General features: G+C 39.0%; 1 protein-coding gene across 5 annotated transcripts in view; it reads right to left on the bottom strand.

Annotated features, from left to right (window-relative positions):
* Positions 1–1,426: 1,426 nt before the first annotated feature.
* CDCA2 (cell division cycle associated 2) overlaps positions 1,427–12,917 on the bottom strand; it is a 50,524-nt gene continuing 39,033 nt past the window's right edge. For all 5 annotated transcript variants that reach the window (XM_077943279.1, XM_077943280.1, XM_077943277.1 and 2 more), the window contains 2 exons: positions 5,780–5,951; positions 1,427–2,794 (listed from right to left, as the gene is read on the bottom strand). In XM_077943279.1, the coding sequence (XP_077799405.1) occupies positions 1,563–2,794; positions 5,780–5,951 (1,404 nt within the window). In that variant the 3' untranslated portion in view covers positions 1,427–1,562. The remainder of the gene's footprint in view (positions 2,795–5,779; positions 5,952–12,917) is intronic.

Here is a 12,917-nt window from a genome sequence, read left to right as displayed (position 1 = left end):
TTTTAGTGGTAGTGATTTGCCAACACCACCAAACTAGAAATGGAAAAAAAGAGTCTATAAATAATTTACATGTAAAGATAAAAGAATTTTAAAAACAATCCACCCTTGAGTAGAAGAAATTGGGGATCACTTTGAGTGTTAATGTAAAATACATTAGTCTTTAGCAGCGGGAGTTCCAGACCTGCCGGTGCCAAGAAGGTAACAAATAGTCCCTATGTAAGAAGGGGGAAATGGGTGCCCAGCGGGAGCTTTCTTCCCTGCTGTGTTATTTATAGAGAGCTCTATTTGTTAACATGTTTCTGCTATCATGGAGAGGGGGAGTTTAATGATTTAAAGGATTTCAAAGACAATTGTTTAATGATATAATGATTTATGTGCATTCATAAATTCCAGATATATGGCAATTTAGTTTTTCAAACGGCTATCACTGAAACAGCCATAGGAGATGTTGCAAAAGCTAGAGAAACCAAGTCAAGTGCCAGACATTACAAAAGAAAAAGAATCGCTGGAAAACTCAGTGTTAAAAAAATCAGTGACCTACCACCACACTTAGTGTTAGTAAACTAAATTTCTCAGTGAGTTTTGGTTTTTAAAACTTTTAATGGAAAATCATGAATCAAGTCCTAAACTGCCTGTGACTAATTAGAATAATCTGAGAGCCCAGTCTTTAACTGAGCTGCTATATTTTCACCAAAAAAAAAAAAAAAAAAAACACAAAACCAATCCTCTCACACACACGCACACAAAACAAAACATACAGGAATCTTATTTGAAGGAATGAATAGTTTCATATCAGAGTTATTTCTAAATTATATATTCATTTATAGTGATGAATTTATAAGACTGTGGTTACTGAAAGAATTTTCTGAAATTTCTTGTTTAGGATTTAAACTATTAAAATAAAAATCTCATTTGGGACAGATAAAACAAACCATCAAAGCTTCTCTTAAATTTAACCAAAAGGAAAACAAGTTTTGTAATTTCAACTTCTGTCAGTTAAAATTCATAGCCAGGTTTTTTTTTTTCCTTAAATATTTAAAGAAAAATACATATCTCACCCGCTTTACGTCTTAAAGTTTATATTTCCTTCAATTTTAATAAAGTTCCATTAATTCTATCAATTTGTCTTTTGTGGGGGAAAATCAAAAACAAAAACAAAAAACAAACCTCTTATCCAGATAAAATTAGCCAATTCTAAAAGATGCTTCTAACAACAGAGTCTAAAACTTCAGTGGTAAATATGTACTTAAAATATATATATATACTAAAAAAAAGTCTAAAAATTGAGAGATGTCTTGTTGGGCCTAAAAACAACCCCTTTAGCGAAATAGTAATAAAGCATTTACTCTCTGAGGAAAGACGAATATATTTAATAGAATGTTTTCTATCTGAATGGTGAAGAAACTTATTTATTTCTACATAAAAGTAGGTTAAACTCAAATGAGTTTATTTATTAGCAACTTTTGAAACACCGAGGTTGAACAGAGGATGGGAACTAGACAGATCATCTCAGCATAGATGGTTACTTTCCATCTTGCCACAGACTCTGCAGGAAATGTCAATTACTGCTTTCTTTCTCCATTATGCTCAATCCTTTCCAAGGCAGTCAGAGAGCTCTCTCCCTTCCCATTAAGAGAGGATCTTCTCCGGTAGCCTTTGAACTGGGAAGTGGCTTTAGTATTTGCAAGTGTAGATATACAAAAGCTCTTCCTCCTCTTACCAGGTTCATCAGAAGAACCAGCAGCAGGGCCCTGGCTGTTTTCTTGATCTGAGACGGGAGGTGCCATCTGTGGTTTTTGTCTGGAGGACACAGTTTCTTTTCTGGGAGACATACTTTCAAATCCACTGCTGTCAAATGTACATATTGTTCTTCTTTTGGCTTTTTGGGAAGTGGAAGGAAGTGGAAGTGAAATCCACACAAGCCCTTCGTTTTCCAAATCTTTCTGTAGCCTTGTGCTACGTCGCACTTTGGTTTCACTATTTCTCCTCCGAAAGGTTTGCTCAATGGCATCAGACAAATCTTTAAACAGTTCAGAATTTTCTACACTAATTTCTACAGAGCTGCCCACATTGGAGGAGGGTGTGTGATTGCCCTTTTTTTCCAAATGTAAACTTTGACCATCAGAATAATACATGGAGCGTCTTCTATCTTTCCTGTCTCTGCAACTCTTAACACTGCTACTTTCCATGGGTTTTCTTCCCAAATCCTCACTTTGGCTGTTAGATTCTTTCAGATTTTCAATTAAGACATCTCCTAAGCAATGACAGTCTTTTTGAGAGTTAGGCATTAAACGATTGCATTGCAGTTTTCCTTCTGCAGCTACTAAGAAGTCATCCTTTCTTTCACACTTTATGTTTAGATCTGGTGAAATTTTCAAGATTTGACAAAGGTTTTCTGCATTTTGACGAGCAGCAGCAGCAAATTCTTGACCCTGTTGCAGGGTCAGAGCAGGTTTGGGACTATCTGATGCCACATGTTCTTCAGGTACAGAAGCACAAGAAGCAGGACTGTCAGCTCCAGCTTCTGGTTCATTTTCACTTTCTGACTTATTTTTTGCTTTTGGAATATTTTTATTTTCATTAATGTTCATTATATTTGTATTTGGATCTTCATCAGAAGTAGCATAGACAACCGATGAGGAACTTTTCATATAAGAGCAAAATTCAGACACATCATATTTATCAAAGCCTTGATGCATATGCAAATCTGGGTCGTGAGGCAAAAGATCCTTTCTTTTCACTGGATTTTTAGGAGCCTTCACTTCTTCCAGTTTGCCATTTGAGTTGAAATAACCTATGGGCATGTAAATAGGTTTCAATCGAATTAAAAAGTAACAATGGGAATGAACTTTACATTTATTAAATAATCAGGTGCCCTGTTTTGTTTTTGTGTTTTAAGCATTCACAAGACCCAAAAATGTTACACTGTACTTGCCCATCTGTCATCCTCCTCCTCCTCTCTTAGTTCTCCCATGATCCACAGGTTAAGAAAATAGGTATTCAACGCATGAATTAATAAAGCATATAAAACTAAAACCATGAAAGTGAGAACGCCATCTGAAACTGCTTCCTGCATTCTAACACCCTTCCCATGCTACAGGGTCCATTAGCACGAGGCAGCGACATCTCCCATTTCCCTGAAAATGAATGACTGCAAATGGGCAACATTATGCTTCTGAAACTTTCTACCAAGGTATCCTCCGAAACACGGGAGGGAAAATGTGGAATTCTGGGGGTATTTGAGGACTTACGAGCTAAAACAGCATGCCTGAAGACACTCAGGTCTCATGCCCTTTGTTAAAAATTACTATAAAGTGCACTGTACTCTCAAGCAGAACCATGTTTGTTTCAATATTATAAAAATTAACCCTTAATTCCTCAGCCTTTGACTAAATATCCTCCAGGAAGATACACATGGGCAGCCTTTCAAGTGTTTCTGGCACATCAGAGGTGGAAAAACCATCATCAAATTGGTAAGTAACACAGCCCACATGAGTTCAGGCTTTATGAGTTCTAAATCTTAGAAAAATTAGATGCAATCTTTGTTACCTCAGATGATGTTTTTCAGTGGTCAGTCAAATGAATAAAGTATTTTAAACAAAATAAAAACTAAAAGATTTATAAAACATAAGGTGAGCCACAAGTCTAAAAAATCAATGTTTCCATTTAAAAATATATCCATGACTAAGATACTTAAAATTATGTCACTTAAAGCTAGAGATTAAACAGATCAGTGTCCACTCAATGCCAACCAATGTTAGTTGGGTTCTTTAGACAGCTTTAAAAATTGATATTTATGGCCGGGCACAGTGACTCACACCTGTAATCCCAGCACTTTGGGAGGCCGAGGCAGGCATATTACCTGAGGTCAGGAGTTTGAGACCAGCTTGGCCAACACTGTGAAACCCTGTCTCTACTAAAAATACAAAATTAGCCAGGCGTTGTGGCACGTGCTTGTAGTCCCAGTTACCTGGGAGGCTGAGGCAGGAGAATTGCTGGAATCCAGGAGGTGGAGGTTGCAGTGAGCCAACACTGAGCCACTGCACTCCAGCCTGGGCGACAGAGTGAGACTCCATCTCAAAAAACAAACAAACAAACTAACTAACTAACAAACAAAAAGATATATATTTCGCATAAAATCCAACATACTAGAGAAGGAAGGTAAAGGAGATATAGGGAGATAGGAAAGGAGAAAGAGATAAAGGAAGGAAGGAGCTGAATTGCTTTAAATCCATGTAGCAGGTGATACCACTGGTTACAGATAAAAAATGCTTTAGGTATTTTTAAAAATAAAGTCTCTAATAGGATGCAAGATGGAAAATTTTACTACAATCACTGTTTAAAAATCTTTTGAAAAACTCCTGTTAGAACCAGAGATGTAATGAAAATAAGACTTAGTTTCCACTCTCAAGGAGACTGAAGTTTTAGGGAACAGGGGAACACAGAAAATAGATAATCATAAAACCAGGTGATAGAAGTATGTTGCAGAGTATTCCTGGAAAAACAGACAGTACAGCAAAATCTTGGAAGATAAGCAACATTAGGTCAGATTAAAAAGAGGTAGAGTGGTGGATGCCCTGTCGCAACACAGCCTGTGAGAAAGCATGGCAGGAGAAGAGTGTGTGCCAGGACATGTGCGACAGAGGGGTGGCTGTTTATTTAAACTCCTGTGCTACCCTAATGTTAAGCAGGACGCAGAAGCCAAGAGTCTATGGTGGCATGTACCTCATTCATCCTCAAGTCTATTATTAATCTTGTATGGTATTCTGCAAATAGGAGGCAGGCTACAAATATCTGATGATTGACAAAGGTAGTCATTTAAAAAATGATTCTATACAAATCAACACACCAAGTGGACACACATTATCATTTTCAGGCAAGACAGCGTGGCTCGTGTCTGTAATCTCAGTACTTTCGGAGGCTGAGGCAGGAAGACTGATTGAGCCCAGGAGTTCAAGACCAGCCTGGGCAACACAGGGACACCCTATCTCTACTAAAAATTAAAAAAAAAAAAAAAAAAAATCCTTATTATTTTCATCAAGATCCAGTACGTTTAAAATTTGGGCATTAGAAACCAGAAACAATTCCATTTTTTATCTACCCCATATATCAACTGACTTGATAATAAAATAACTTTCAAGGTAATCAAGCGCAACTTATATGTATTATTTTTAGAAAACGCTCAGTAGTGCCAACTCTAACAAAACATCCTTAACTCATATAAGGTATACATATTACTGAACCATAACCTCGTTCACATTTTTTGTTCCTTTTTTTTTAAAGACAGGGTCTTGCTAGGTTGCCCAGGCTGGCCTCAAACTCCTGAGCTCAAGCAATCCTTCCGCCTTAGGCTCTCAAATGGTTGGGATCACAGGCAGGTGCCCCAGCTCTCGTTCACTGCATCCAGCTCTCGTTCACTTTCAACGATGGACTACACCACCAAATGGAATTTATTTTCACAAAATGCTTTAAAAAGCAAAAGGAAATAGGATGCACAGAAATTATTACTGATATTATAAGCAAAATCTTGTGTCTTGGTTTTCCTGGGGAAAGGATCCAGAGTTTCCATCAGATTCTGAAAAGGGTCTAAGCCACCTACAAGTTAAAAGTGACTCTCTTTCCTCCACTAGAAATGCTCATGGTAATGTAAGGAAACGTTGCTTTTTAAATTTACGTACTCTTTACATAGTGAATGGGAAAAAAGTGAAAAAAGTAAAATAGCAACGAAGAAGGTGACGAGAAAAGATAAAATATAACTACCAGGAAAAGGTGAGGATACCTGAACCCAGTCTTCGGATGCTTGGAACTGAAGGTGTCATCTCAGAGACTTCAGGCAGCTCAGGAATAGGACTGAGGAGGGGCTTCTTAGAAGCAATGTCTCTTTCCCCATATAAAGATTTCTGAACACTTTTCTTTCCCTTTCCTTTCTTCTTTCTGCAACTTTTTAAAACCTGAGAAAATGCATTAAAACATTGCAATTGAGAAAGATGTAGCACCACGTAAAACTTTGACCCTTTAACTAGTTATTATTATTATTATTTTTTCAGACAAGGCCTGGATGAGAATCCAGGCTGGAGTGCAGTGGCACAATCTCGGCTCACTGCAACTTCTGCCCCCCTGCTCAATCAATCCTCCCATCAGCCTCCCAAGTAGCTGGGACCACAGGTGCACACCACCACGACCGGCTTTTTATTTTGTATTTTTGGTAGAGATGGGGTCTCACCATGTTGCCCAGGCTTGCCTCAAATTCCTGAGCTCAAGCGATCCTCTTGCCTTGGCCTCCCAAAGTGCTGGGATTACAAGTGTGAGCCATAATGCCCAGCCTGACCCTTCAACTTCTATAATATCTCTAATTATTGTTTATACAGTGCTTTATTGAATAGATCACTTTTATATTTCGTTTAAAATTGTAAGCATCTAAAACGAGGGTAGGAAGTCATGTAACTTCCACAAAGTCAAATAAACTACAAAGCAGGATTCGGTTTATAAATTGTATGGTAGCTTTCTACATTTCCACAAGGCACTTGCCAAAACAAGGGCTGGATAAATGAAAAATTATATGAGATGCTTTAGAACTAACTACATGAATGTAACGTCATAAGATATTTGTAAGCAGCACACAGTTATGATGACTCAGGATTAACCTAGTGTGAGTTACATACTGCAAGCTATGGGAGACTGCTTTATGCTCCTAGGTCTGGATGAAGAAACAGTAGGTGTGTATGTAAAATATGAAGAAAACACAAAGCTAGCTGAATCTGCAGATTCAAACAACAGATGATTTAATCAAGATTCAGTCAAAACAAAATGGATTTTAACAAGCACAAGCAGAAGATGGAAGACAAAGGTCTGACATTAATTGATGGAAAATGTAGGTTTCCATAAAAATTAAAAGTCACTTAATATATCCAGAATGGAGTATTACATTCAATTCTCAGTGCCATATCAGTAACTAAGAAACAATGTTTTATGTTTTTAAAAAAGTTTCATATGGAAGACTTCAGGGAAATGCTGTACTGAAATATTAGAAAGACAGACTGCTATGGGCAAAAGGAATGAGATATATTCAATGTGATAATGTTGAAGAGAACCAGAATTTAGGGACAACACAAAACATATTAACAACACAGGCCAGGTGTGGTGGCTCACGCCTGTAATCCCAGCACTTTGGGAGGCCAAGGTGGGCAGATCACGAGCTCAGGAGATCGAGACCATCCTGGCCAACATGGTGAAAACCGTCTCTACTAAAAATACAAAAATTAACTGGGCATGGTGGTGCACATCTGTAGTCCCAGCTACTCAGGAGGCTGAGGCAGAAGAATTGCTTGAATTAGGGAGGTAGAAGTTGCAATGACTCGAGATCGCACCACTGCACTCCAGCTTGGCAACAGAGCAAGACTCCATCTCAAAAAAAAAAAAAAAAAAAAAAAATCCAGAAAGTGGAATTCATTCACACATTTATTGAGACTGCTGTGTGAGAGGTAATAACTTGCCAGGTGTGGGATCTAGAAGCAAAGAGGATGTGTTCTTCAAGGAGCTGCTGGTGTAAAGGAAAGGAGTTACCATGCACACGCACCATTGCACCATGACAGGCTATGTGAACTGAGAAGATGGGTACCCAGCCTGCAGGAGTTGTTCAAGATCGGCTCCACGGAAAATGTAATGTCTAAGTCAAATCTCGAACAAGCAAGGGCTGTTTTGGCCTATTATGGGGACGATGCAGAAAGGCTTTTCAAAGAGGGGAATGCCACGTGCCTGAACTCAAAGTGAGACAGCGCAGCTACAGGTGCAGGGCTGCATGCAGCAAGACATGGCCCGTGGATCCATGCAGAAGTGGCAGGAGCAGAGCCCTTGTCACAGTGACTTGAATGAAAGCAATGAGGGCTCACTGCATGGTGACTTTGGGAGTGTCAACGTTTGATCTTAAATTTAAGAAAGGTCATTTGGGTGACAGCACAGCATATTTAGGTGAAACTAATGGTGAGATTCAAGAGTACAGAAATGGCACAAAACTATGTGCTCCCTGAGAAATCTATAGATATCCTGTGAAAACAAAACATTCCACAGAAAAATAATTTTAGAACTGTACAAGATGAATGTTCCTCCTGGTGATTTACAGTGTACATTTAACATGAAATTCTCTGAGAAGTCCACAGTATAAATAATCTCCATACACATTAGGAAAGTGCTGGGTTAAATATTTTTCCAGTAAATATTTTTTTCATGGAACATCTGTTGACATTCTGTGGAACAGTTGGGGAAATGCTGGCTTGGTCAATGAACCTGAAAGCCAAGAGAAAAGAAAAATCTTAACTTGAGGCTCACAGATAAGTTGGAAAAAAAAATTTAAAAAAAATTGGCCTCTGGTGGCAGACACTTTGGGTTAAAGTCCTGATTCTGTTACTTAACTGCTTTATAACCCTGGGCAAGTCAACTTTCTGTACCTCATTCTCCTCCTCTGCAAAGCAGGAGTCACAACAGCACACCCCACATAAAGCTGAGGTGAGTATTAAATGAGCTGACATGTGATACAGCTGGTTAATGTAGGGCCTGACCCATGGTAAAAGCTATCTTGTTCTCTCAAATTCTTTTCCATTACTTGAGAGTGAATATGAGGAAAAATATCAACACTTTTTTTTTTTAAGCCAGGTGTGGTGGCACACCCATGTAGTCCTAGCTCCTCAGGAAGCTAAAGCAGGACTGCTTGAACACAGGAGGTTGAGGCTGCAGCTGAGTTATGATCGCACCATTGCACTCCAGCCTGGGCAACACAGTGACTCTTTTTTTTTTTTTTTTTTTGAGACGGAGTCTCGCTCTGGCACCCAGGCTGGAGTGCAGTGGCCGGATCTCAGCTCACTGCAAGCTCCGCCTCCCGGGTTCACGCCATTCTCCTGCCTCAGCCTCCGGAGTAGCTGGGACTACAGGCGCCCGCCACCTCGCCCGGCTAGTTTTTTGTATTTTTTTTTTTAGTAGAGACGGGGTTTCACCATGTTAGCTAGGATGGTCTTGATCTTGTGACCTCGTGATCTGCCCGTCTCGGCCTCCCAAAGTGCTGGGATTACAGGCCACAGTGACTCTTTTTAAAAAACAGAAAAAAAAATTTTAATTGACAAAAATTGAATATACGTATGGCATACAACACCATGTTTCAATATATGTATGCATTGTGGAATGATTAAGTCAAGCTAATGAACATATCGATTACCTCATATACTTTTATTTTTTAATATTAAATTATGCTATTAATATTACTATGCGGCATAGACCCAGTGTGGTCAGTTAACACACTGGGCAATGCCACCAGATTATAACACCAGATTAGCTTCTGATATATGGGTTTAAAAAAAAAAAAAAAGATCCCCTCTTCTCATGATTTTGGAAATCATGTCCCTGGATCTACAACAGTGCCAAGCACACAGTGGCTACTCCACAAATATGAATGAATGAATGAATGGTCAAAGAAGTACAGTTAAGCTTACATAAAATTTGCTCAATGCGATTGAAAGACTAAATTTCTGTTTTTTCATGGTCATGGGCCAACAAAAGTATTTTACCACCACCTCCCCCCCCAAAAAAACAACAATTAAAGCACCTCAGGTCTGTCTGTCCTGAAAACATATCTGGCAGAGCTGATCTTAGTCATAAGAAGATTTCATCAGCAAAGACCAGAAACTTATCAAAATCTGAATTTACCACAGTACAAAAGCCTTGCTGATAGTGTAATAACGAAGAAGTTGTATATGGTTGGAACCCCCGGGGAAAGCCATTTGATTAAGAAATGGTTACGGTGGATTATGGCTTAGAAAAGCCAAAGAACAACTGAAGGGACTGTCCCTAAAGCAATTCTATTTACTTCAAAATCACTGATTCCTCTTCTCACACAGTGAAGGAGGTCAGGAAGCAGAAGTAAATGTTTATCTTTTGTCTTATTTGCATAATTAAGACTTCTTTAAATTATTTTCAGAGAATAGCTTTAAAATTATTTAAAAATAATTCAGGCCGGCCCAGTGGCTCATGCCTTTAATCCCAACACTTTGGGAGGCCGAGGTGGATGGATTGCTTGAGCTCAGGAATTCAAGACCAGCCTGGGCAACATGATGAAATCTCATCTCTACCAAAAATACAAAAATTAGCTGGGTGTGGTGGTGGGCCCTTGTACTCCCAGCTACTAGTGAAGCTTGAAGCAGGAGAATCACTTGAGCCTGGGAGGCGGAGGCTGCAGCGAGCTGAGATCGAGCCACTGCACTCCACATGGGTGACAGAGAAAGACTCCGTCTCCAAAAAAAAAAAAAAAAAAATCATGGACATGGCAACAAATCACACCATATAGGAAAGCTTACGGTGATCAAGCACACACTTGCCTGCCCCGGTGCTTACTTATCTGCTGGGTCCAAGTTTAGCTCTTGCAGTTAACTCCCTCTTTCTAATAAAGGGTTCATACTGCTATATTTTTAACTTTGTCTAATGGAAAATTTCAAACACCCAAAAAGTACAGAGAATAGTTTACTGAACCCTATGTACCCATCAGCTAACTTCAACCATTACTAGCATATAGAAATCATGATTCACTTTTATTCTCCTAACCCCAGATTAGTTCAAAGCAAATCCCAGATGTTACACATCATTTCATCGGAAAATCCTGCAGTGTCTTGAAGAGTTAAAGGTTCTTTTTCTTTTAGAGACAATTGCAAATATGGTTCAACAATAAAAAGAACTACTGATACACATAACAACCCGGACAAATCTCCAGAGAATTATGCTGAGTGAAAAGCCAGTCCCAGAGTTACACAGTACATGACTCCATTAGGGTAACCTTTTCGAAATGACAAAACTGTAGGAATGGAGAAAGATTCGTGGTTGCCAGGGGATGAGGCGGGGTTATGGGTAGGAAGTGGATGTAGCTACAAAAGGCCATAGGAGAGCTCTCTGGATCTTGGCTGTATCAATATCTTGGCTGTGACACTGAACTATGGTTTTGCAAGATGTCACAATTGGGGGAAACTAGCTAGGAAAAGGGTACTTGGGATCTCTCTGCCTCACTTCTTAGAACAGTGTGTGTATACAGAATGATCGCAAAATTTAAAATGTATGCAGGGGACAGAGGCTCATGTCTGTAATCCCAGCACTTTGGAAGGCCTGGGGGGAGCAGATCACCTGAGGTCAGGGTTTGAGACCCGCCAGGCCAACATGATGAAACCCCGTCTTTAACTAAAAATACAAAAATTAGCTGAGCATGGCGGTGCACACCTGTAGTACCAGCTACTTGGGAGGCTGAGGCAGGAAAATCACTTGAACCTGGGAGGAGGAGGTTGCAGTGAGCCAAGATCGTGCCACTGCACTCCAGCCTGGGCGACAGAGCGAGACTCTGTTCAAACAAAACAAAACAAAACAAAACGTAATTCAACAAAACACAAAAACCATGATGGCAATTTTCCCCAGTATCTCCTCAAAGTTCAAATTTCTCCCTTGGCCCATAATTTTTTTTTTTCCCTAAAACAATTGTTCTAATCAGGATCCCAATAAGATCTCCATACGTACCATTGGATTAATGTCTTTTAGTCTCTTTTATACTATAGCTCCTCCTTTTACTTCCCTTGACATTTATTTGGTGAGTAAATTGAGGCATCTTTCCTACAGAATTAGCCAAGTCCTAGATTTGGCTCACTACGGTCAGTGTGTCTATGTTCCTCCACGTCCTATAAATTGGCAATTAGATCTAGAAGCTTGATTAGATTCAGTTTTGATGGACAAATTTGAATACAATTGTATAACCAACAAATTAAAACTTGCATATAATATGGTGGATGAGATGTTTTGACATATGTATACATTGGGACATGATTAAACTAACATCTCCACCACTTCACATAATTATTTTATGGTAAGAACACTTACAATGTCATCTCTTAGCAATTTTCACATATACATTATTATTTCCTAGTCACCATGCTGTATAATACATCTCCAGAACTTACTCATCCTGTCTAACTGAAACTTTGTGCCCTTGAACCAACATCTCCTCATCCCCCACCACTCAACCCACTAGCCCTCCTGACAACCACCATTCTATTCTTAGCTTCTGTAAGTTTTTTGTTTGTTTGTTTAAAGATTCCACATGTGAGATCTTCTTGTCTCTCTGTGCCTGGGCTATTTTACTTAACATAATGTCCTTCTATCCTTCTATGCTGTCAAAATGACAGGATTTCTTTAACGCTGAACAGCATTTTGTTGTGTGTGTACACACATATTTTTTCTTTATTCATTCATCTGTTGATGGATACTTAGCCTGAATCTGTAACTTGGTTATCGTTCTTTGATAAACTGATTTCATTTCCTTTGGATACATACCCAGAAGTGGGATTTGCTGGATCATATGGTAGTTCTATTTTTAACTTTTTGAGGAACCCCCATACTGTTTCCCATAATGTCTTGTGAAAATGGATTATTTGGAGTTACCGTGTCATAAACAACTGGAGTCCAGAGACCAGGGGGCAAAAAGCACTTGGGACTGTAAGACTAAATTTAACTACCACCATCACTCACCAATCAGAGCTTACCAGCTCCCCAAAACTTTGCGTAGGGCCAGTGAGTTTTCTTTCTAAATAATATGTAACATTTCTCTTTCTACTCAAAACGCCAACTTTCTTTGTTCTTAGGACATATCAAAGACCACCTCAGTCTGTGTATGCCCCAAACTGCAATTACATTTTCCCAAATAAAACATTTTGTTTAGAGGTTCAGTTCTGTATTTTTAGTTGACTTTGCCAATCAAAACAAGCTGTAGCAATTTACATTCTTACCAACAGTGTACAAAGGGTTCCCTCTTCTCCATATCCTCTCCAATGCTTGTAATCTTTCACCTGTTTGATAATAGCTAGTGATATCTCAATGTGGTTTTAATTTGCATTTCCCTGATG

Source organism: Macaca mulatta, chromosome 8 (assembly GCF_049350105.2).
Source record: "Macaca mulatta isolate MMU2019108-1 chromosome 8, T2T-MMU8v2.0, whole genome shotgun sequence".
NCBI lineage: Eukaryota > Metazoa > Chordata > Mammalia > Primates > Cercopithecidae > Macaca > Macaca mulatta.
The sequence above is the reverse complement of the archived record's forward strand: the minus strand, read 5'-3'. Positions and strand labels throughout refer to the sequence as shown.